The following is a 25,648-nucleotide window of genomic DNA, read 5'->3' as shown; positions in this document are numbered from 1 at the left end:
AGCGCGGAGCTTGCACGCGCTATCATTAAACCTGTGAAAATGAAATTTACGGTTAGTGTTTTATTTAAATAGCTGTGAAATTTTTACTGTGATTAATCTGTGGTTTTTCGAAGTGGAACTTCTTTGAGCTTTATGAGAGTAAATTGCAAGTTCGAATTTAAGTGAAATATTTCTGTGTAACAAATAAAACGTAACTATAATTTGAATGTAATAGACGCGACGTAGTCTTTCTTCTTTCTCCGTTTCTTTTAAGAAGTTCAACTTCTGTACAGTGGAACAAGTCTAATGCATGTAAAGACATCTTATTTTAGCGTGTGTCGTTTTTAGTACTATTTTTCATACTAATTTTTATTAAACTTGTATTGTAAATTTATATTATATTATACTGGTGATCGTTTTTTAAGTTAATTGAAGAATACAGAAATTGGTATACAACAGACAAGGAATAATCGTAAAAAGAACCTAAATAAACTTTTACGTGTGCGTTTGCTAAATATCATTGCTGATATAAAACCAAATGAAAAGTTCGATCTCAATAGTAAAACTAACAAACAATCAAACCTAAAACAGCCAGTATATATTTTAAATTATCTCTATAATTTTGGTGTTCTGTTTTGGCTGCGAGATCTTCGACAATCACCTCTCGATCACGGCTCTACCGGCTAATTATTACCAGTACACAATTAGACCACATCATTTATGTTCTGATCCAAAGCTTCAGTAACCACGTAATGTGAGACGGTCCGAGAACACGTTCAATCATTCTTACTGAACCTTTTTTTTTATTGCTTAGATGGGTGGACGAGCTCACAGCCCACCTGGTGTTAAGTGGTAACTGGAGCCCATGGACATCTACAACGTAAATGCGCCACACACCTTGAGATATAAGCTCTAAGGTCTCAAATATAGTTACAACGGCTGCCCCACCCTTCAAACCGAAACGCATTACTGCTTCACGGCAGAAATAGACAGGGTGAATGGGTGATCTAAAATAAATTGAATTAAGTGACTTCTTGTTTCTAGATAAAGGTCATAAGTATTCCGTTCGTAGCATAACGTTTGAACTTTAACAGTTCTTAAATAAAAATTACAATTGCAGGTGGCCCTTCTCTTAGTGCTGGCCCTGTGCCATGCCGCTCCGGAACCTAAGAAGTCGAAAGCTAAAGCTTCGGAGTCCAGCAATGAGAAGCGAGCGCTGAAGGATGGAAGCTATGAAGACACCGCTTATTTCAAGAGTGGTGAGTAATTCGTTTTCCAAAAATATGTATTCAGCGCTATGTGACGAATAGTGTGTTTATAGGATGTATATTTATATCACAATACTAGCTGTACCCGTCCTGGGCATTTAAAATTAACATTATTATTTCTCACCCCCACAAAGATTCTCATCATTAACGCCCCCGCAACTGGTGTAGGGAGTCCAACACTCATATAAATATTATCCTATCTATTAAATACATGTATTTTCTACATGGATATCAAGTTTCAAGTCAATCGGATCCATGTTTCAGTATTTATAACGGAACATCCGTAAAAACCACTGTAGATTTATTTATTCGTATAGATTATACATCATAATCAGGAAGGTGTGTCCTTAGCCAGGATTAGAGAACATTTCAAAATATCCTTCAGACAAGCTAATCATCCACTTGGTACCAGGGTCCATAGACAGAGAGAAAAAAAACAAACATTCTTCTCTTTAAAATGAAACGCAAGCTTGTTATGAGGTAGAAACAACCTGGATGGTAAAAGTAGTATCAAACGGTCGGACTGACAGTGGAAATGTCATCATTTTCTTTTGTTTCAGTCCTCCGATCAATCGACCCAGAAATTGATTTTGCCGATGATTCTGAAGGCCGCAATGTGAGTACCGTCTCCTGAATATGTCTCTCTTGAATCCAATGTCCTACCATTGTTTCGACAAGAATCCTGAGAACACTCAGAAACTAGCTTAATTTCATATTTGCACGTAACCCTGCGGCGTCATGCCTAATGGAATGGAACCCTAAAGCGATAGGTTCGAAACTTGTACTAAGTATTTTCTATATATCATCTCTTGAATTTACGCAACACTAATATCATTCGATACGTAAATTCATCAATAAATAACATAAAAATCGCATTAAATTTACGATTCCGCAACTTTCGAATACATTATGCTTAAGTTTGGAACATAATTTGATCACATTATCTTTAGTTTTAGCACGTTGTGCAATTCCAACTTCTGATCTTTATTACATAAGTGTTATTTTCAAATGCCCGGAAACTAGATTTCACGCGTGACTCAGATACTTATAAAACATTAGTTATTATAGAAGGTAATATTAAATGCGGTATTAAAAGTTTTTTTTATTAATCTTAAGACATATCCTATACATAGGAGCTTTTGTTGTGTCTTTTGGTTAGGTAGACAGACAATCAGACAATCATGATACAATAAGTATAATGATAATAAAAAAAGACCTCTAAGGAATTTAAGCGAAGGATTTTTTGATACGACGTCTAAATCCTTAAAGGTCCTATAAATAACAAATTGACTATATTCTAATCGATATGATACCGTGGATTTTTTTTCTCCTTTTGCATAATCAATTTTAAAAGGCTAACATTAGTTCACCGGTTAAAGTTATTTGAACTAGGATGATTATCATTCTTATTATACAAGATACATGCACTCTAGTTCGACGAGGGAACTAGCCCATGGACACAATCTACTAAGTTTCTCGCAGGACCTTCTCAGAGGGTCGCGATTCCGATCCGGTAGTAGATTCAATAAAGCACTGCTCTTGCTAGGGCTAGTGTTAGCAAACCCTCTCAGGTTAAGCCCGTGAGCTCACCCGTTCGGGCGTAGCCGGATTAGGTAGGAAAAAACAAACTGACTTAGATTGAAATCGAGCCCAAACTTTGCTACACAATATTTAGGATCACTAGCCACTAAGCTAACGAGGCAAACAAGGTTTTTTAGCCTTACAGATGTTTTGTATCTATTCAATATCGACATTTCCGCCTCGAAATCACAATCGAAAGCGTTCCTAAAAGCAGAGCAGAAACGCAGAGTAATTCGCTGTGTATTTTATGTCTCTATTTGAAAATAGGGAGGCTCTAGTATAATGATGTGGAGTCTTTACCCCTTAACATTGATTTAAATATGAGTTTGTCTGTGTCTAGCTTGACAAAGATAACGGCGTGCATTTTTAAAACTGCTGCTTTTCGTTCTCCTAACTACTTCCACTGGGACTATATTTAGCTAAGCTTAGCCTGGAATAACGACGGGTCCCTTAGAGTATACTGGGGACCGACATATTTCAGCATCCAATCGACAATTATCAACAAATTTTGCTAAGAAATTTAATAAAGAAAGAACTGAACTTTTTTTTCCTACATACATTTTTTTTCAACTATTTTAACCTAAATGTATTTAAGACACAATCTCGTACAGATGTAATTTTTATATCATTTTCAAACTGAATCAGTTCTTGACCTCAGAGGCATAAAGTCGGATATCTATTTCATTTATACTTTTTTTATTTTGTTGATGCGCCTATATTTAGGTTACAAACACTATTCTACCACTGACTACTTTTAAATTCCATCAATATATAATGTTATAACATTGTGTGGTGATTCCAATTTATATTTTACTGTCAATACGTAAAAAGGGCATTCAAAACTCTCATTACCTCTAATATTTTTGTTACATATAATAACTCTGCAACCATTTAATAAGTATTTTTAGTTGTCTATCTAATGACTACACTCTAAATTAAAATCTCTGGAGAAAGACAAAACAATGAACGTTAACAAAATTAGATTATAAAAAAATACACTACCTAATGTTTCTGATAAGATTTACTACTAGTAAAGTTATAAACAGCTTCTTCTTTTTCTCCACCTTATCCCACTATGTGGGGTCGGCACAGCTAATTTTTCTCTTCCATTCTCTTCTATCAGCCGTCATCTCAACACTCACTCCTCTCTCTCTCATATCGTCATTCACACACTCTATCCATGTCTTCTTCGGTCGACCTCTTCCCCCTCTACCTTGCACTACCATTTCCATACATCTCCTAGTCACATGCATCTTCTCTCTACGCATCACATGTCCATACCACGCTAAAGTTATAAACAGCGTTATTAGATAATCGAGTTAAGTAGAAATTGTGAAGTGAAAACATCCTCTTAATTTTAGACAGAGAAATACCCTTGTATGTACATAGTGACAATTGACAAACAGTACACATTTTCTTCTTAGAATAGATACAATAGAATATACTCACTGGTTGTGTTAGTTTGTTTGTATTTAGTGTGGAGCTTTTGGGGTCTTTTTTTAATTCAAAATAAGACAATTACCAATATCTATAATAATATATATATTTAAAAACTTATCATTTACATAGAAGACAAACTTATAAGTTATGAAACACGATTCACCAAAATGTGTTGTGATCTTGCGTAAACCATACAGCATATTTATTGACAAATTTAAATAAAGTCTTACGTAAATAAAACAGATTTGAATAATTTTTAGAATCGAATACATTATAAAAACATTTTGACCTAAATATTTGTTCATCAAACGTGTTTTGCCGATGTAGGCAGACGAGAGATGACACAAAGATTTTATAGTTGGTTAATGGCGGCATGACAAAGTACCGATGGGTTTTTTTTCCTGTTTATGGACAGGCGAGCTGACGGTTTGCCTGGTGTCAAGTGACTACTGCTCAGAATAATAATAATAATAATAAAATAATTTATTGCCTTTCACATTAAATAAAAAAAAATACAAGAAAAGAAAAAAAATGTGAAAAAGGTAACACGAGGTGGCTCAGCTAAAGCTGTTCAAGGTCCATAAATCGAAGAGCGATGATTTCAGTCACCCCCGTTTCCCTTTGGTTCACTGCGGGAATGAAGGCTAGGTAAGTGTGCTCAGAACATGGTATAAACTAGTATAAAAATAAGAAAAAACAAAACAAAAATCAAATTAAATTAAATGGTGAACCCGAATATAAAACATACATAAGCATACACAGTAATAACAACCTATAAGCAGCCTACAACGAAACAACAAAGAAAATAAAATAAAATAAAGCACGATAATACTATTACTATTACTGGCAAGCAGCAAAACACTTGTCCATTATTAAAAATAATTTTATTAAAAGAAAATTTTGACTAGCAAGCATTAAACTATACTAGAGGTCCCGCAGTAGTCGAAATTCGACTATAATTAATTGGAATTGTAAGTTTGTACACTATTATGATTGTATTTTATACTTCTATAATCACAAATTTCGCCAAGACTACACTATAAAAAATATTAACGAAGACAAACAATATTTAATCTATTCTCAATTTGACAACAGGCGTCAAGAACAAAAGTTTGACAATAAATAGTATGCATGCGTGTGTGTGTCAAATACATGGTATGTAGTGTGTGTAATGTTTTCTTTATTGATTTACTATATCTTATATGCATTATTTTGAAAAAATATTAGCATTGTGCACTTCTTCTCTGTATTCTCTATAAGTGTGGAAAATTTCATACTCCTCCGTCCGCGCAATTTTCGTAAAAAGGGATACAAAGTTTTTACTTCACGTATTAATATATAGATATTATAAATACCATAAATTAAATTAGTTTTTGTGAGTCCAAAAGAAATGATTTAAATGATTTGATACAATATACTGTCAACCAAATGAAACCATGAGGAAGTCCAAATCACATTGTTTAAGGGTTATCCTAAGTTGCAGACTGTAACGTATGAATTCAATACAGAAATAAAGATTTTGAAAGAAGCCTTAACTTGACGACATCTTAATGAACTCAAGTGATCGAATAAAACTTACGAATTACTTAGACCCGCGACTACATAACTTAAATGTAACTTTACTCCCATTTAAGTTGGTGACATAGATTAACTAACTTTTAGTTTTATTAGTTAGATTTTGAAGTAGTATTTCTTCACGTGTTTGGTACAATCTAATGTTTTTGCGGAGATTTAGATGGGATTGAAAAGCATTTCCGCTAAGACCTCATGCGCCTATTCTATTCAATTGGGCAGATGAGTCCCGTTCTGTTCTACCATACTATGCTCCAACAGATAGGTAGATAGGCAGTGGCCTGACTCAGCCACTGGCTTAACTGATGTCCATGGGCGACGGTAGCCACTCATCTTCAGGTGGGCCGTATGCTCGCCTTCCTACAAGAGCAATAAAAAATTATAATAATAATAATTGTTGCCAAATACCATACGGCACTGTAACGAGCGCTTCTTTACGGTCTCTCTTATGATTTGGACGTATCCTTATTCCGATGTTTGCAAATTGTATAACAATTGACGTTAGATAGCGGCCTTAAGGCTTCGTCAAACAGAACGCGTAATTAGCGCGCGTCAGGGAGCTAAACTGACGCCGCGCTGTGACGCCGAGATGTGTTGTACTACTATGGTAACATACTGTCAGACAGAGCGCCAGCGCTATAAGTACGCAGCGCTCTGTCGCGGCGTTAGGACGCTTTGACGTCAAGCGTTGTAATTTTTTATAAATTTTATTTTAGCGTCCGAGTGAATGTGTATTAAAATACTAGATAATGCCCGAAAAAATGATATAAATAGTTAGAAAATACTCATGCTTATACAATGCCACATCTGAATCACTCGATTTCTTAATACTTTTAAATTTTCACACTGCTATCGAAAGGCACTATGATTTGGCGAATGCGTTGCGTCAAGGAGCGTTAGACTCATCTAGTCAATTTGAAGAGCGCGACGTTAAGTACGCGGCGCTAAGTACGCGTTCTGTTTGACGGAGGCTTTAGATACTGTCCACGAGAGAAAGTTTCATCTAGAATTCAATAAAAAACCGTACGTGATTAATATGATGTCGAAATTTCGATTCTAGTAATGACTGTCCAAAATTCAACTCTTACTTCACGAGCATTGCACTCCCAACTAACTAGATTGGCGGTTGTAAAGATCGCACACTTAAACTTGCATGTTACATTCATTTATTTAACAAGCAAGTGATCTTCTTAATTGTCGATCGTTGAGGGTAAAGAACATTAAAACAAACATTAGCTTAAGAGCAAACATAACCTAAGATATTTAGAACTTTTATTTTTAAATAATTTGTTGTATCTTTGCCGCCTAACGTTTATCGCCATATGGCAATCTCTTCAATACGTTTCGTTGAAAAAGATTTGCTTGCGAACGCTTAGTAAATTTATAATCAACGCATATTTATAGAAGCCCCTTTTACGTCGCAAATCACATCATCCCCTAAGAAAGAGGAAGATTAAATTGCTTCCCCGTATAATACTCGTTAAAAATTAATTACGAGCCCTAATAAATTGAGGGGGTGGATTTCAAAATATCAGAATTATAAGAAACGGAATTTTTTGGTGTGAAGCTTGGAGCCGAGAGAATCAGAATGCACTTCACCTGGATTTCACATTGTGATCTTTTCTCAAGGAGCTGGTAATGAAAGTTGCTTAGCATTTTTCAGACTATGTGTGAGAAACTAAATGTACGTCCTGATTGGCACGTCAAGTGATTAGTGACCCCAACTACTGTACCACAGGATCTGGGTCTTGTAAGCACCTACGGGTAGGTACCACCGACCTGCTTATTTCTGACCAAATATCCGGTTCAAAAGATTAGACCACTCTTAAACAAATTAGGACTTCGGCCCTATGTTCCAGATAGGTCACGGCAGTCATATCATAATGCCTATAGACTCCAGTAACTTACCACTTAATAGGTTGCGAGTTCGGTTACCAAGATAATAATATACTTGGGCCCGCGGTCTGCTCCCAACATCTGCAGACCGTCAAGTCAAACATACCCCGCGTGACCCCTAGGCGCGGATACTTTATAGGAGGTTCGGCATCCAGCCAGAAAAAAACCCAAGACAATAAATAAACCACGCTGCATACTCCTGATGACACTGAAAACGTATGTGATATGTGTGAATATGAATACGTATTAATGTGGCGCGCAGTCACTAAATGTATTAGGCAAGGATTCAGTTATCTGCAGATTGTCCCGCTATTCAAGGTGGCATCTAATTAATTAGTAAGGCATCCGCAGAATCTGCCCTTTGTAGTGGGATTGCGAGCCCTAAAAAGACCGCTATCAGGTGTGTATCCAGAAAATAGGCGGGGGCAATAAGTTCTGCGCTCTAATTGTTCATTCATTTTCTTGTCACTGTCGATGGTCAGGACAAGTTATTGAATCTGTTATTGGGTTTCGTCTTACATCAAGCTGTCTGTATTTCTCCATTCAAATGATAAGCTATTATTTTTTCTATCCCGCCTTTAACTGTTACTTGGGGTCGGCTCTTTTTGATTTTAATGTCCTAGCTAGATATTCTAGCCTTGTATAATGGGGTCACAGTGGCGCTGCGTTGTTATACCAAGCATTTCTCGTGGTCATATGTTTTGGAGGATTTTATCTGCGTTTCGAAAGAATAGCTCTTCGAAACTCCGGCTTCATTCCTGTTTGTGTATCGTTAACTTCTAATAAATTAACTTACAAAGAAGTACATTTTTTATAAAAAAAAAAAGTCCTTAATATTAAGATTCGTAACTCGAAAATTGCGTATCTACAAATGTTATATTGATAACAAATAAACACGTCAGCAGATATATAAAAAAACGTTTTAAAAAAAAGAGAAAATTGTAATTAGCTGTTGTGTTTGCTTATTTAGCTGCACTAGAATAAAAGAGGTGGAAACTGTCACTACAGATAGATATCTTAGGCGCATCGTAACATAAATAAATGATAAAAGTGTAAAAACGGTTTCAATACGTTAGACAAAAAAAAACCCGAAAAGCATCATCTATTATAAAATTTTGATTTGATCTTGTAAAGTACCTTGGACCCCCCGTTCGGTATCAAAGTACGTCCCTGTTACTTATGATTGATGACGCGATTATTGTACCCTTTCGTCCCCTGGCGGCTCGGGCTAACACCGTCTCTCTCCTTAATAACGTCTTAATTAGCTTTTATTACGGAAACCGGAGAATATGACGGAATTCTGAGGATTCCTCGGCCACGTGGGAATGTCTTGTCATATATGATGGTTTTCTTTTCATCATTATTCCATTTTCCTTATTTCTTTGATCTTAGAAGTATTTATATGATAAAGTTGTATAATTCTCGCTATGGCTATTTTCGAATGTTATTATCGGTAAACATTTCGGAATCAAATGAAAATTTATGTTAACTAAAAACATCAAAACGCAATAAAAATTCAATAATAATAGTTAGTGATTTGTTTTCAACCCCTAAAAAGATTAGCGTGTAAACAGCAAAAGAAGCCGGTACTTTCTTAAATCTTTACGAAAAAGTTACATGCAGTCTTTATTCTCCATAAGCTGCAATGAAATATGAATGTAATAAAACTCAAGACTATGCATCAACTTAGTCTGATCTGCTGTTATCAATGTCAATGGCTACCGGGCCATCAACGACAAGCATTTGCTAACACATCGTACGTAGCACAGACATTTATAAAAATCACAGTAAATCGGTACTGGCTTAGTTTCGAACCTATGACCTTTCTTGCAGAAGACATGTGCTATAACACTTAGTCATACTTTCGAAAACCACTCATCGGACCTCAAAGATGTCACAATGTGAACACCGACACCCTCCTTAAGACGTGAGATCAAAGTCTCTATTGTAGTGTTGTGACTGTTCTATATTGCGCAGGAACGAATTACTGCATAATGGGAGATTTTTTTATTCCCCTTGTAGGCAGACGACCATGCGTCGTCGTTTTATTGTTTATATGGGTGTCGTCCACCCATATAAGCAATAAAAAAAAAAAAAAAAATGTGTGCAATTCACACGTGGTAGAAGTGAAACCTTCCAAAATTAAAATACAATTATCCTAAACGTCTTAAGTATATGTAAAATTTTGTCATTAGTAAATAATTGTAAGGTAGCGCCCTCTGTGAATTGATATTTTAATTTCACGTATAATCCTAAATTAAAATTCACTACAAGAGCTTTCATACACACGTTAGTATTAAAAAATCTCACAGATGGCGCTGTATTAAATAGTATGTATATTTCTGTCTCATTCTTTGCTGGCTTCATCCTACACATTTTTGTATTTGTGTCTCTTACCTGTCGTTTTTTCCGTTGCATCCGGTTTGAAATCACAACGATTCTAAAGAAGTTTTCACTTAAAAAAAAAGAGTTGCATAACGGAAAGAGATGCCATTACAATGAATTATGACGTCCAAGCCTACGTAATAGTGTGGTACTAGCGAGCCAAGATGCTGTACAAAACAATACTCAACAACATTCATTCAACAATCAACAAACAAAATTCTGAAAACATTCCGTAATCTTCTTTAGTATATTTTTAATCAAATGACGTCCGTCCCTCCGCAAACAGTAATAATCATAATTAAACGGCCCTGAGAAATAGCCCTTACAATGTGACAAATTCACTGTTTACCGACAAACAAAGGGTCATTAACACTTTAATTAATTAGGCCATTAATTACGCTTTAAGATGCCTTATTGGTATTATATTCTGTGTTGCCTTGAAGGAAACGGTTCGAAGATTTTTATTTGGTGTTTAAATTTAATTAATTGTTGGGCTCTCGCACAAGGCTGATCACAATTTGAATTATTACACACATTTGAATAGTTTTAAGCCTTCACTTGTGTTCAATAACATAAATCTGAATTCTGTTTTTTTTTTATTGCTTAGATGGGTTGACGAGCTCACAGCCCACCTGGTGTTAAGTGGTTACTGGAGCCCATAGACATCTACAACGTAAACGCGCCACCAACCTTGAGATATAAGTTGTAAGGTCTCAGTATAGTTACAACTGCTACCCCACCCTTCAAGCCGAAACGCATTATTGCTTCACGGCAGAAATAGGCGCGGTGGTGGTACCTACCCGTGCGGACTCACATGAGGTCCTACCACCAGTAAAAAACTTACTAATTACGACTTGCTAATTACGATTTTCATTAATGTAAGCAAAGCGCAATACTCTTGATTGTTTTTAGTAGAAGTGGCCAGAATGATAGTGCAAATCCTCGGAAGGCCAAACATACGTAAACAGTAAAAGCACGCTTGTCCCCAGTCAGATTGTACTGTCATCTGTCAATCTTGTCAACAAAAAATCTTTCAAGTCTTAATTTTTACTCCGAGTAATTTCGGATGTCGGCGACAAAATGAAAATTAAATTAAAATACGCCCCTGCCGCGGTAATTATCTACTGAGATAACAACTGTTAGCGGAGAACGGTAAGGCAACGTAATTAAAATAATGTTTAAAATTTACGCAGTTTTCAACTTTGGTTGGTTTTAAGTTTTTGCTGGTTGTATTTTTATATTTCTGCCGCCGTATGCTACGGTTGGAAGGATGAGACTACCATTATAAAATATAATTAAGATCTCGAACATGAAGTATCTATGTGAAATTCATATATTATTTAAAACGATTCTTGCGCCATCCACAAGCGTGTTTTAGTACTATAAGTGAAAAATAAAACGCGACCAACAACTGTCCAGCTTCACCTTAAGCGAAAAAGCGATACGCCAATAGATAAACACGAAAAAACATAACAATTAATCAAAAATACAAAATTTTTTGTATTTTTTTATATCATTTTCAAATTATACGTCTCATAGAAAAGACAATTAATTATTATTTTTAATCATGACACCAAATATAGCAGAATTGATGAAACAAAATAAATATATGGATACACAACTAAAACAATTATCCTAAATTAATAACAAAAAGCAATGAGTTTTGCCATTTCTTTTCGTAACTTCTCTTAACTCTTCTTCTATCTTAGCAAAGGTGGAACCGAATAAAAAAATATGAGAATTGAAAAGCGGCCACAGAACCTTTAACTTGAAACAACTGATCTGAATGTTACTCTACCGTTCTAACTTACTCCTGAAGGGGTAGTACTCTGCGGATAAATCTGCTGAACTGGTAGCTTTAACGAGCGAGCTTTGTAATAAATAACTGAACTTTTTGTTGGTCAGGTGCCGGCGTACTCCAAACTTTCGTCTGAGCTTCGTGATTCATGACTCTAAATTGTGTTTTACAAGCTTTTTGGGTAGCTTTCAAGTTCGATGTCCGTTAGAAGTATCAACTAGTCTCTTTCCCTATTTCTCAGTCGCTATGCTCTTCTCGAAGCAGTTCTAGTTGTCATGACATCTTATTACGACTTAATATGGTTAGCTTCCCAGCATATTGCTAGCTGCATACAAACTTACAGCGAAATAAGGTGAATGCATACAAACAAAATGAATACAAACAAAAATACACCTTCGGGGGCATCCAGAAATCTAAAAATACTATAAATCTAATATTAACATTCATACAAATTCGAATTCAAATTCAAAATCATTTATTTCAACTTAGATGTCGGTATGGACACACTTGTTGAATGTCAAAATATAAATAACAATGTTAACTCTACCACCGGTTCCAAAAAAACCATAGTCCCGAGAAGAACCAGCGAAGCAAACTCAGCGGGCTTTTTTTTGTTTTTTCTCAAATAATTACTTTTTTTTTTTAAATAAATAAAAATATTTACAATAAAGGAAAAAACAAGTCAAAAAATACGATTAAAAAAAATAATGAAAAATGAAGAGGCCAGGAGCGAGCGCCTCATTCCCACGTAGTGCCTTCTAGTAAATAATCCTTAACTTTATAATATGCCTTGTTGCACAAACGTTCCTTGACAGTTTTCTAAAATTTATGAACGGGTAGTAATTGACAAATATCTTATTATTCAAAATGTCCATTGCTTCACCGAAACACTTTTATCAATTTTATTTGGCAATATTAAAATATTGTTGTTTCTGAAATTTCATCATAAAATTATTAATATTATTATGTTAATTATGACAGTTGCTGAATATCTCAAGTCTAGTGATGAAAGATAATGTCATCACGATTTCGTGATCATCGTATTAAATTAGCATTCGGAGTGGTTGTTGGGTGAGGTCATGGAAGGCCTCAAGTAAACGCAATCCTGAACGATCCATATTATCTAGAACCACTGAGTTCATTGACAGTGCGTTTCCAGAGGTCTTTTTTACCACGTACCATCCGGCTATGGAATGAGCTCCCCTCCACGGTGTTTCCCGAGCGCTATGACATGTCCTTCTTCAAACGAGGCTTGTGGAGAGTATTAAGCGATAGGCAGCGGCTTGGCTCTGCCCCTGGCATTGCTGAAGTCAATGGGTGACAGTAACCACTCACTATCAGGTAGGCCGTATGCCGTAAGGGCAATAAAAAAATTTTCTCATTTTATTTTATCGTATAAAGGGCAGAATGAACGCTTAATTATATCGCGAGCTGAAGCTGAAATAATGGTTCTAATCTGGGCCGCATTCTTCTCCTACCATTTATCGTTGTTCGTTTCATATAAATTCATTCATTATTGAATAAAGCCCAACTTAGCCCGCGCATTCGCTTTCTCAGTATGCCTTCAAGCTTCGGTATCTGATGCTCAGGTGAGGAGTTTATCTTCTCATTTACTTTACTGGTGGTAAGACCTCTTGTGAGTCCGCACGGGTAGGTGCCATCGCCCTGCCTATTTCTCCCGTGAAGCAGTAATGCGCTTCGGTTTGAAGGGTGGGGCAGCCGTAGTAACCATACTGAGATGGTGCATTTACGTTGCAGATGTCTATGGGCTCCAGTAACCACTTAACACCAGGTATGCTGCGAGCTCGTCCACACATCTAAGCAATAAAAAAAAATACGCCAACAAAAATTATTTGCACGTTGTTAATTTTAGTAAAGACCCATTTATTTTCATCAGAAATTATATTATCAGGTTAATAAATTTCAATTTCCACTGAACTCAGACCGCCGCAGTTCGTTCAAAGGTCGAAGGCAGATTGTTATAATGTATGTACATACATTAATTGTTCATAAAGAAGCCAGTGCAGCTAATTGCTTTCTCATAGTTCATTGTGGAGCGGAAAATCTGTATATATAAAAATGAATTGCTGTTCGTTAGTCTCGCTAAAACTCGAGAATGGCTGCACCGATTTGGCTAATTTTGGTCTTGAATTATTTGTGGAAGTCCAGAGAAGGTTTAAAAGGTAGATAAATATGAAAATGCTCGGAATTAAATAAAAATAACAATTTAGTTTTCCTTTGATGTGTCCCCCGTCGGACGTATTCATTTGGTTTGTTTTAAGTTTATTTTATACAAAAGTTTAGGTCTTTTATTTATCGATTGAGGCACTACGAAGTCTGCCGGGTCAGCTAGACAAGAATAAAATCTATATTGATACTTTAGACTAAAGTTTTTCTTATTATGCAACATTTGAGATGTTATTCTGATTACTTCATAGTTCAATGCGACATAGCGTTATTCATGATAGCCAATTAGCACTCGCTGGTCAATCTAGCTAAAGCAGTAAATGACTTCTTTATATCGCTTCAAGTTAATCGGCGGTAATCAAATAAAAAATATGTGTGGTGTCGTGGGACACCGGATAGAAACGAAGTTCCTTATTATAAAAATATTAATTTTAAGTTCTATTCGAGGTATAAAGAAAATAAAACTGGAAGTTTCGCAAAACCCACGGTCATTTGGTAGCATGCGAACTTATTGTGGTACAATTCATTCACGGTTGTTTGCATAAGAGTTAGTGTATTGCGCAAACGAACGCTCTGAGATCGTGGTCAATGAATGATAAAAAAAAAATGTTATTTTTTGTATTTTATTACAAATTTAAGTCGTACACTGTGTGCATTACTAATAAAAATCTTACGTTACGGACGTTTTTTCCCGGTTAGGGTACCCCTCCGCATCGTCCCATAAGGAACTTCGTTCCAAAAACGAATTAAAATCGTATTGAAACTCAAACAAAATTGGTAAAGCGCTTCAAGTTAATTTCGTTCTAAATGTCTACAACATCAGGCACAACCAATCCGATCATTAGTAACCTAATTGGTAACAATTTCAAGGCCATTTTTCATCGACCCCTTTCGTTCAATCTTCTTCAAATCAACATCCCCCGATCAGCCGTTTACGTCAATGATTTACAGCATCCAATCCGGTTTTGTGCTATCTCGATGCGAAATCATTTGTACGAAAAGGATTCTGTCTGCGAGATAAATGACGTCCGATCTTGATGTAGGATAATAAGGGATGACTTATTGATCTGCTCTGCAAAAATTTTAAACCTATTTAAAATATTAACGGTATATTTTGGCTACGAGGAAGTAAAATTTTCATATGTAGTGGACCGCTAACGATCAACAAACTATTATCTTATAGTATAATTTTTTTAAATCAGTTGGATCCGATAACAATGAACCCCGTGTATATGTTTACCTGACATTGTTATCAAAATATTCCGGAACTTTCTCAACAGTAGCACCGAATTTTAGTAGTAGGCTGCTGGCGTAGGCTGCAGGTGCTGGTTTCCAAGCTGATAAAGAATAACTGTATGGTCATATCGTCTTCTCGCATTAAAATTGTATAATCTCAAAACTTACTAATTTTACAGGAGAATGTTTAAAAGGTTTAACATATTGTGATACATTTGACTTCCACAAATAATTCAAGACCAAAATTAGCCAAATCGGTCCAGTCGCTCTCGAGTTTTAGCGAGACTAACGAACAGCAATTCATTTTTATATATATAGATAGATATAAAGATGTTTAAATTGTATATAGCCGAGATATAACATAGTGAAAATTCACTAACAAATTCCTACGTTGTACATACAGAACCATTCCATAGAATATTATGACAGTAATAGCGTTATCTCGGCCGCGAGTGCGCAGGGTTGCTCCAAATTCTACTTAATATTTTACTGTTGTAAATTAAACCTGTTTCAATTTTATGAACAGACACGTATGGGTAGTACACTTGTAGCCCTAAAGCTCTTCGTTCTTAATGAAGATACAGAAAGCTCTGGTTTCAATTTGTTACAAGTCAAAATTCTAGATTTATAATCTAGCTAGCTGTACCCGTCCGCTTCGCTGGGCATTTAAAATTAACATTATTATTTCTCACCCCCACAAAGATCCTCATCACTAACGCCCCCGCAACTGGTGTAGGGAGTCCAACACTCATATAAATATTAGCCTATCCATTAAGTACATGTATTTCCTACATGAATACCAAGTTTCAAGTCAATAGGATGCACCACTGTAGATTTATATATAAGTATAGATATATGTATCAGAATATTCACAATTTTCAACTAGTTGTAAATAGTAAACAAATACATTTTTCTGAATACGAGTTCTCATTAACAGAAAATCAACTGTCTTACTATTGAAACCGGAACGCATGTTTTCAATGCTACAGTAATAGGTAGAAAGGTGATACCGTAACAGTCAAATACGGCACCAACCCTAGCTAGATCGACAGTGTCCTTTCAGGACGGACCTGCCTTCAGACACTCGCAAGTCATAAAGTAATAAGATAAGACGCAACGTCTACGCCTCGACCAAGGTCATTCGTAGTAAATAAATAATATGTCAGAATAGGTAATCTATGTTGAACCTAGTATTCCTATTCCTATTCCAAATTATTATTTAAGATATTAATAGTGCACATAAATTTTGAAGTCGTTCACTAATTTATTTAATATACAGCAAATTACAACATTTCAATTCCAAAGTTAAAATACAGTACAATAAAAAAATTGGGTATATATAAATGGTGGTATAATATACATATTATTTAAATCTCTAACCAAAGAAAAGTTTCAAAGCGACTTTCTAGACTCTTGAATACGGTTCATGAATGTTGTCAAGAAAGATAATGGACTGCTTAAACAGCTTTTAAAACAAAATCAATTTGGTCGTGCTTTTTTAGTGGTTGGCAGCGGCTTGGCTTTGCCCCTGGCATTGCTGAAGTCCATGGGCGACGGTAACCACTCACCATCAAATGGGTCATATGCTCCTTTGCCTAAAAGGACAATAAAAAAAATAAAAAAAAGTATTAGTACCTAGTACCTATACTTATTAATATTAGCCTAGTACTGACTAGTCCGTACCCCTATTATTGGAGCTAGGTGGTTCGTGTCCTTTCACAATCCTAATACAGTTCAAGGTCGACGTGTGAATAGCGCAGATATTTCACCCGATAATAAGTTCCTTTCGGAGTTTCGAAGGCGTAATACGAAAAGTTCTTTTAGGTACGAAGTCCGCAATTCTAGAATTTAGGGTTAAAGTTTTAATCTGTATTGTAACATTTGGAGTTCAACTGGATTTTGACAAATGTTAACACAATTTAATAATTATTAATCTGATTAATGGTAAAAGATTATCAGTTTTAATATCTATTCTGTTTCAGTCATAATATTGTATTCCTAATTATAGCCTTATTAATATACCTAATGAGCACTTTAATGATACGATTCCCATCGGAATCAGTTTCATTCTTAATAATCTTTGTTATTCTTTATACTGATTAAAATTCTAGGTGTCGCCGTTGTATTTGGAACGTGTGTTTGTTTGTAGGTTTGTTTGTCATCTATTATTGAACCAAATAAGCGAACAAAAATACTCGGTATGCAATGGTTCCAACGTAGTACCTATCGTCTCTGGGAAGAACCGATTAAATAAATAATGGCTTAAATTTTAAATCACTTTATGTTGTTGATTTTAAAATAAATATGTGTCATTTAAAATCCACTAAATCAGAGATAAGTTCCATTTAGGTCAATTGGTTTCATAAATTTCAAAATATATGAGAAAATTTCTTACTATTCACTATTTACAAAGTCACGTGGTATTCATTCTTCTTCTTCTTCTTCGTCGCTTTCTTCATTGCTAAAGGTCGTGTCCCTGAAACTCGACCGTTGCCGGTCTCGTGAGCTGTTTCCATCTCGTCCGGTCCTCAGCTGCTCGTATGGCGGTTGCGACTGGCAACCCAGTTAGAGCGATTACTTGATCACACCAACGGCTAGGTAATCGGCCGCGGGGTCTCTTTCCTTCTACTTTGCCCGTCACAATCACTGGATCAGCTTCGCATCCGAGTCAGGCTCTCAACAATCTGTTACCAGAGGATCCTCAGCTACTTCGGTCAAATTGCCCGCCGACAGTCAGATAACTTGGTATTCATTAAAACAACGCTAAACATACGGAACCGTCTCACCGAATTTGCGTCAGCCTTAACCGAACCAAATTCTTGACTTGTTGCGTTCCCTGTACATATTTTTAACCCCAATTTTCTCGTGGAATTACTTCGCCACAAATTTGTCTTCTTTTATTATTTATTAATAAAACACAAGATGAGTTCCGTCGAAATAGGATTTTTCCCTCCGCACATTCTTTGCGGTATACTCGTAGGTATTCGGGAACTTTTTAGCATAAGCTTTCACTGTTGAACTTTTTGTATACATATTTAATTTGAAAACTGGTTCATTTCGTGTTAGTGTTACGGCTTTTTGGAGTCTCCGTCTTCCTTGAATATTTCATAGGGATAAACAGACAGACGAAGCGTTCGTTTTATTAATACTGTTTTAGGAGTGAAGAAGCTCAGAGTCAATTTTATATTAAATTAGGCGTACTCGCCCGTTTCTCTGGACATTTTAAATTAACATTATTATTTATTGTCATTATTATTGGAGTCCAACTCTCATATAAATATTAGCCTATCCGTTAATTACATGTATTTTCTACATGAATACCAAGTCTCAAGTCAATCGGATGCACGGTTCAGTAGTTATAACGGAACATCCGTAAAAACCACTGTAGATTTATATATTAGTATAGATAATTACAGGACTGTATAGATATCACACGACTATTTCCTGTAGGAATAGGCAGCACGGCGGTACTTGCCCATACTGGTACGAACTCATGCTTTGTGTCCCAAGGCGCCATTTTTGTGATATCTCCAGAATCGCGCCATAAAATATACTAAGACTTCATCTAACTGTACTGAGTCTTAAAAATACTTCATACAATTTTATGTTTATGAGTCGAAGCGATCTTACTGTATCGTCAATATTTCTGGCATTAGTGATATGTTCGTTTAGTTTAGCTATTGGAAAGGTGAACAGGCACACGTCCCATCTGATGCCAAGTGGTTATAGGAATTGCAAACCTAAATGCCACAATCTACCTTGATAAATTTGGTCTAAGTCTCAGTTATATGGTATAATAGCTCTCCGCCCGATTACTCCGAAGCGGAAGTGGCCAGGGTGGTGGTACCTATCGTGGTCAGCTCACACTACACCTTATTACAAGTATATGAGTGGTACACTGCCATTAACCAGCGCATAGTTTCAGTTAGGATATAAGCAAAAATAAAATTTTCGCAAATGCTAATTTCGGCAAATTTACATTATTCGCGTTATATTCGCGAAAAGCTTGTTCGCGTGTGAGCCTTTTATTTTCCACCGGAGAGAAACGTGTCAAGGCATCTCCTGCATGAGTAGTCAAGATTTTGTTCTCGCTCTTACAAGGGAGGTTGAGCTGTATTTTATTTACTAGTCTAGATGGGAAAACGATTTCACTTTCCTCGTGCCAGTAATAACCAGAGATCATAGGCGTCCAAAAGTCAATGCCACCACCCACCTTCAGACAAGAGGTTGAAGTCTACATTTTATTGAATAACGAAACGTCCACTCTTCATCAAACTGGAATGAATTACTGCTTTGCAACTGAAATAGGTTGGATAGCGGTAACCATCCGGGCGGGTCCACAACACGCTGTACCACCAATAATTACGAAAATCTATTTCAAATCAAAAATCAAAGTTAGTCCGCACGGCTAGGTACCGCCTCCTTGCCTATTTCTGCCATGAAAGCAGTCATGCGTTTCCCTCACTCATATCTCAAGGTGACTGATTTATGTTTTCAATGTCTATGGGCGACGGTGACCACTTAATACCAGGTGGACCGTGAGCTCATCAACCTGTCAATGAAAAGCAATAAATAAATAAAAACACCGGCATGATGACGCTTTTTCTGAGTTAAGCCCCGACAGTCGAGCGAATATTAATCATTGTAAAAAATCTTTTTATCTCCGAATACTGCACTATGAATAAGCCATGGCTGCTCCGTGATTTGTGTGCCGATTACGTAAAAGTGACTTTCCACTTAGAGCTGAGAGGGCATTGAGCGAAATTATATATTTTCTCCCTTATTACTTCTGTCTTCGCAACTGAAATACTTAGCACAGTCCGTGACTTCAATCCTGTTAATATCGTAAAATTTTCGTTAAAGTAAACATTTTTTTATGTCTCCAAATATAAATACATAAGCTGTATTATACAGAACGATATCTGTGCAATAAAGAATGCTCTCTTGTGGCAACTTGCTGACAACGTATTGTTATTGTTAATGACAGTTGACGATTGCGTTTGAGCCGATTGCAAGAACGTCACTGCACTAAGAGTGTCAGTTTTACTGCCGTCAAACACAAATTAACTACATAATTCCCTACCTATTCACTGGTAGCCTAAGGGGCTATTCTAGCTACGTACGGACGGGTAGGTGACCTCACGGGCTCAACCTGAGAGAATTTGCTAACACTAGCCCTAGCAAAGGCAGTGCTTCGCAGAGTATACCACCGGATCGGAAACGCGACCCACTGAGAAGATGCGGCGAGAAACTCAATGAACTGGTGGTAGGACCTCTTGTGAATCCGAGCGGATCGGTACCACCATCCTGCCTGTTTCTGCCGTGAAACAGTAATACGTTTCGATATGAAGGGTGGGGTAGCCGTTGAAACTATACTTGAGACCTTAGAACATATTTTATATCTCAAATTTGATGGCGCATTTACGTTGTAGATATCTATGGACTCCAGTAACCACTTCACACCAGGTGGGCTGTGAGCTCGTCCACCTATCTAAGCAATAAAAAAAAGAACTTCCAATGAATAGTGCCGCTATAGGAGACGCTGAAATTTAATTCATTATTACTGCCGAGCTAGGCAGCTGCCCCTCGCTCACTCTTTTAGAAGCCTCACTAAAATTAAAACTCCTAATATTCATCATCCGATGTTTTCAGATTAACTTTTTTTAATATCAACAGTTATTATAAAGATTTTTTTTTAACAGAATTCGTCGCACTTTTTTGTAATATACAGAAAACCCTCTTAACCTTATGTGTTAACAGATCACATAATGTTTCCGAAACAATAACAAGATACCCAAAGCGGATATTTCGTACAATCGTTTATCCAATTACGATAAAGTCTAGATTTAAGTGATTTTTGAACATACGCATGACTGCCAGTTGTCTTTGTCCTCAAAAGGGCATCGGCTTTATATTTGCGGCTTTATATTTGGATATTTCTATCTTAACATAAACTGAACCTTTAGGCACGCACAAAAAAAAAAAAAGATATGTGGTGTCGTGGAACACCGGATAGGAACGAAGTTCCTTATTATACAAATATTAATTTTAAGTTCTATTCGAGGTATAAAGAAAATAAAACTGGAGATTTCGCAACAACCCACGGTCTTTCGGTAACGTGCGCACTTACTGTGGTACACTTCATTCACGGTTGTTTGCATAAGAGTTAGTGTAATGCGCAAACGAACGCTCTGAAATCGTGGTCAATGAATGATAAAAAAATATGTTATTTTTTGTACTTTATTACAAAGTTAAGTCGTACACTGTGTGCATTACTAATTTGTACGTTATTACAAAGTTAAGTAGTACACTGTGTGCATTACTAATAAAAATCTTACGTTATGGACGTTTTTTCCCGGTTAGGGTACCCCTCCGCATCATCCCATAAGAAACTTCGCTCCAAAAACTTTAAAGTATAAATGAACTGGCAATTTTTAATTGGGTTATTCTGTTTCAGTACGACCAGCATTCGAGGAGCCCCAAGATATCCGACGTCTTAACAGGAGAGGGTCCCCACTTCCACGCGACCATAGCCGGTCAGCTCTACTCTCCCGGTTCTCCGTATGAACACAAGGTAATTGAACACAAAACATATATTTTTATAACGTACTAGCTGACCCGGCAGACTTCGTAGTGCCTCAATCGACAATTAAAAGACTTAAACTTTTGTATAAAATACACTTAAAACAAACAAAAGGAATCCGTTCGACGGGGACACATCAGAGGAAAAACAAAATTGTTATTTTTATTTAATTCCGAGCATTTTCATATTTATCTACCTTTTAAACCTTCTCTGGACTTCCACAAATAATTCAAGACCAAAATTAGCCAAATCGATCCAGCCGCTCTCGAGTTTTAGCGAGACTAACGAACAACAATTCATTTTTATATATATAAGATAAGATAGATAGATAATTACCATTCGTAGAGCCTATTGGAAGACCTAATGGTTAGGTACCACGACCCTGCCCATTTCTGCAGCGAAGCAATTTGATACTTGGATATGAGTAGGCGGCATTCTCCTTGTGATGTATCTAATAACCAGGGGCTCTAATAACTAGTTTCCATCATATGGGTTGTGAGTTCATCAACTTATAAATGGAATAAAAGACATAAAAAGGCAATATACTCGTGCAAGCATTGAGGTACGGACCCAGTCTAAATCTTACGATCTCCGGTAGCACAAGCCGTACAAATACCAGACTTAAAATGATGATATATATCTATATCGAAAACTCTGGTTTTTTTCTCAGGATATTAAGCCAAAGTTAATAAAAAATATACCGATACCCAGTTGATAGGACATTATCTACAAGTATGTGAAAATTACGTTGAAAGATTTTGTCACATAAATAGATACAGTCCAAGCTAAAGAAAACGTTGTACATATTACCTATTATCATTGATACCAGCATCCCTGGCTTTAAATTGTATAGCTTTCTGAAGACTATAATTACTAATGATTCAGATCTCTTTATGTCAAATTACGTATCTGATAAATAGCTGCTTGCCACATTACAAGCAACAATAATTCTACAACTGCAATCGACAACGCAAATCTGATAAACAAGCTTCTAATAATAAGCTCAATACTACCATTACACTAAACAGATGACACCCAGTGTCCAATTAAAAGTTTTGCAACCGATAACAAGTGTCCCAAAAGTTTTTGTTCTGTAAATGGCTTGTTTGGGGTCGATCACGTCTCATTGGGCATGAAATAACCCTTAACGTTTATTGATGGAGACGCTAATTACCATTATTTGAGCGTACTTCATTAAAACTTTTGAAACGATTGTGTTGTTTTGCTGAATTAAATATTTGCTGACAGTTTTGATTCCAGCAAATGCAGAACGTAATTGAATTCAGTAGATCTTCTTAGTGCTTGTAATTTAATAATAAATCGTTTATCTCATCTCTTTCTAGTATTCTGAAGAATCCCAATCTTCTAACGGCCAACGCGAAAGCGAACAAGAAACTGAAGAAGAGGAACGTAGACCAGCACCAAAGAAGAAGGCCAAGAAGCAAAAGAGCAAGTCGAAACACTCCAGTCACAACAGCCACGAAAGAGACAACGAAAAAGATCACGACGAAGATTATGACCACCAGGAATACATCTACCCATCATACGGAGGCCTCCACCACAATCTATTCGGACACCAACAACTGTACCCTGGCCTTGGCTACGGTCTGGACCCCAGAATCTTCTATGGAAAGCATCTTCTCAACCCTTACTTGTACCCCAATGCCTTTGGTCGCCCGTTCATCAGACCGGTCGTGGGAGCTATTCCCCCTCACCCATTGACTTCGCCGCACCTTTCGCAACTAGCTCTCAGAAACCCTCTGCACCCATTTGCCCATTCTCAATTCCTTTTGAACCAGGGTCTGACCCATCCTTTACAATACGTAGAACAGCAAGGCTACGAACAAGCCATCCCTGGTGTGTCATACGCACAGAATGCTCAAGAAGTGAACGCCCAGGGCGCGGCCGCTAATGCGCAACAGCAGCTTGAACAGCAACAAATTGCCGCTGGTCAGCAACAAATCGCTTTAAACCAGCAACAAATCGGTCTTGCGCAACAACAAGCCCAAGTTCAGGTTCCTCAACAGGTACATTTAAACAATTTGTATGCAAATAACTGACCAATCAGCTGAACTAAGCTTAGCTAATAGATATGGATATGGTGTTAATTCGTTCAACGCACTGCCCGGTCTTATGCATCATTACTAAATCTACGTTTTACAAAGGAAAAACAAAATGAAATTATTCAGTCTGTCACTGCTTCGGATCACTTCACGAGGAACTAGTACCATATCCCGGCTCTTTTAAGAAGATCGACTGGTTCTGGCGCACAGTTTCAACTATCCAAAGATGCTGCACATAGCCAAAAATGCGTCAATAACATTTTGGCTTTGAATTTACAGAACTACAACGCTCAAGCTACACAACCAGGAGCTGTCAGCTACGCCACCTACACTCAGAACGTCCCCTCCCCTTTCATCCAAGTTTACGGAACTCCTCAAGAGCCACAACCACAACTAGAACTTCAAGCCATACCTAACGTACAGCTGCAAGAGCTGCCGTCGCTCAGGCCGCTACCCAACTTCCAGAACCAGATAATTCAATCTGAAGTGCGTCCAATTCGGCTAACTCAAGGCCTGCCCGCCCAACAACAATCATTACCTCTCGTGCGCATCCCCCAGGAACCTCGCAACGAACAACGTCAACAACTGTTTAGCGCACAATCAACGTCTCCGAGTCTGTTGAGCGACGTGAACCTTGAAGCCCAATCTTCGAGCCCTGCTCCCACAATTCAGACGAGCCAATCTTCTCAATCAGTCACCATCGAACCTTTGGAACAGGAATCTCAGTCTACTCCAGCACCCCAGGTCACTGAGCAGACACCCAGGCCTGAGCCTTCAAGTACCCCAGCACCGGAGAGCGAGGGGAATTTTATTAATGTACCGGATCAATCTGAGGCTTTTAACCCAGAATTGATCATTCAGCAGCCAGGACTGACTGCACCTAGCGTTCAATATTTTGGAAACTATGCCGAGTCCCTGTTTAACCCTTAAAGGGACCTGTAGCTGAGCCTTTAGCAGAGACTTGAAGTAAATGTAAATAGTGTAATGTAAATTCTAATTCGAACTTCTTCCAAATAATATGTGGAGGCTTACCTTCGAGCTCAGCTGTGCTTTGAACAAAGATCTGTTAATAATTTTATTGTAAATATTTTAATTAGGTTTAATCCTTACTTCGGTATTGTTCATAAATTAATTTGGAGCTTATAAAAAACAGTATGGTTTTACCTAAAAATAATGTGATGCTTTTAAACTTAAATTTCTAGTAAGAACAACTTAATTTTTTTCTTTCTAAAACAATAATAAAAAAGCAAATTGAATTAAGAGAGATTCTAAATGTTAATTTGTGGACAGTATTGAGGGCAGTTGTTGAAATGGCTAAAAAGCGAATGTTGTTCTACACGCTTCGTGATGCCATATTCATTTGGATAAGAAAAGTTTTTATTGTCATTGTTTTTTTTTAAATAAACCGTTATATTTTATAATTATTTGTAGTTTAATTTCATTGTTTATTGTTTACAATATTGGAGTGAATTACGTGGTTCAATGTGATCATGACTTAGCCGCTGCTGAGACATGAATGCGGATAACCACCGCAATCTCAACACGAAATTGAAGTCTGTATTGAATAACGACTATCTCATATTATAAAACAGAACGCGTAACTGCTGCGCGGTTAAAATAGGGTCTAGCTGTAAAGATTTTTTTTTATAATGCTGAATTA

At 36.8% G+C, this 25,648-nt stretch overlaps 1 protein-coding gene across 1 annotated transcript; it reads left to right on the top strand.

The window, feature by feature from the left end:
- On the top strand, positions 1-25,172 carry LOC114250050 (uncharacterized). The gene is made up of 6 exons (XM_028183788.2): positions 1-51; positions 1,100-1,238; positions 1,808-1,863; positions 21,800-21,916; positions 23,269-23,952; positions 24,268-25,172. Exons 1-6 carry the CDS (start codon positions 40-42, stop codon positions 24,916-24,918), a joined length of 1,659 nt encoding a protein of 552 aa, XP_028039589.2. The 5' UTR covers positions 1-39; the 3' UTR covers positions 24,919-25,172.
- The last annotated feature ends 476 nt before the right edge of the window (positions 25,173-25,648 follow it).

Source organism: Bombyx mandarina, chromosome 18 (assembly GCF_030267445.1).
Source record: "Bombyx mandarina strain Sakado chromosome 18, ASM3026744v2".
Lineage (NCBI taxonomy): Eukaryota > Metazoa > Arthropoda > Insecta > Lepidoptera > Bombycidae > Bombyx > Bombyx mandarina.
This window is presented reverse-complemented; position numbering and strand designations above follow the sequence as displayed.

Excerpts from the sequence above, each read along its gene's own strand:
- LOC114250050 (XM_028183788.2), top strand. Across the intron at positions 1,864-21,799 it reads ATGATTCTGAAGGCCGCAAT|TACGACCAGCATTCGAGGAG; the intron begins GTGAGTACCGTC and ends ATTCTGTTTCAG. Across the intron at positions 21,917-23,268 it reads GTTCTCCGTATGAACACAAG|TATTCTGAAGAATCCCAATC; the intron begins GTAATTGAACAC and ends ATCTCTTTCTAG.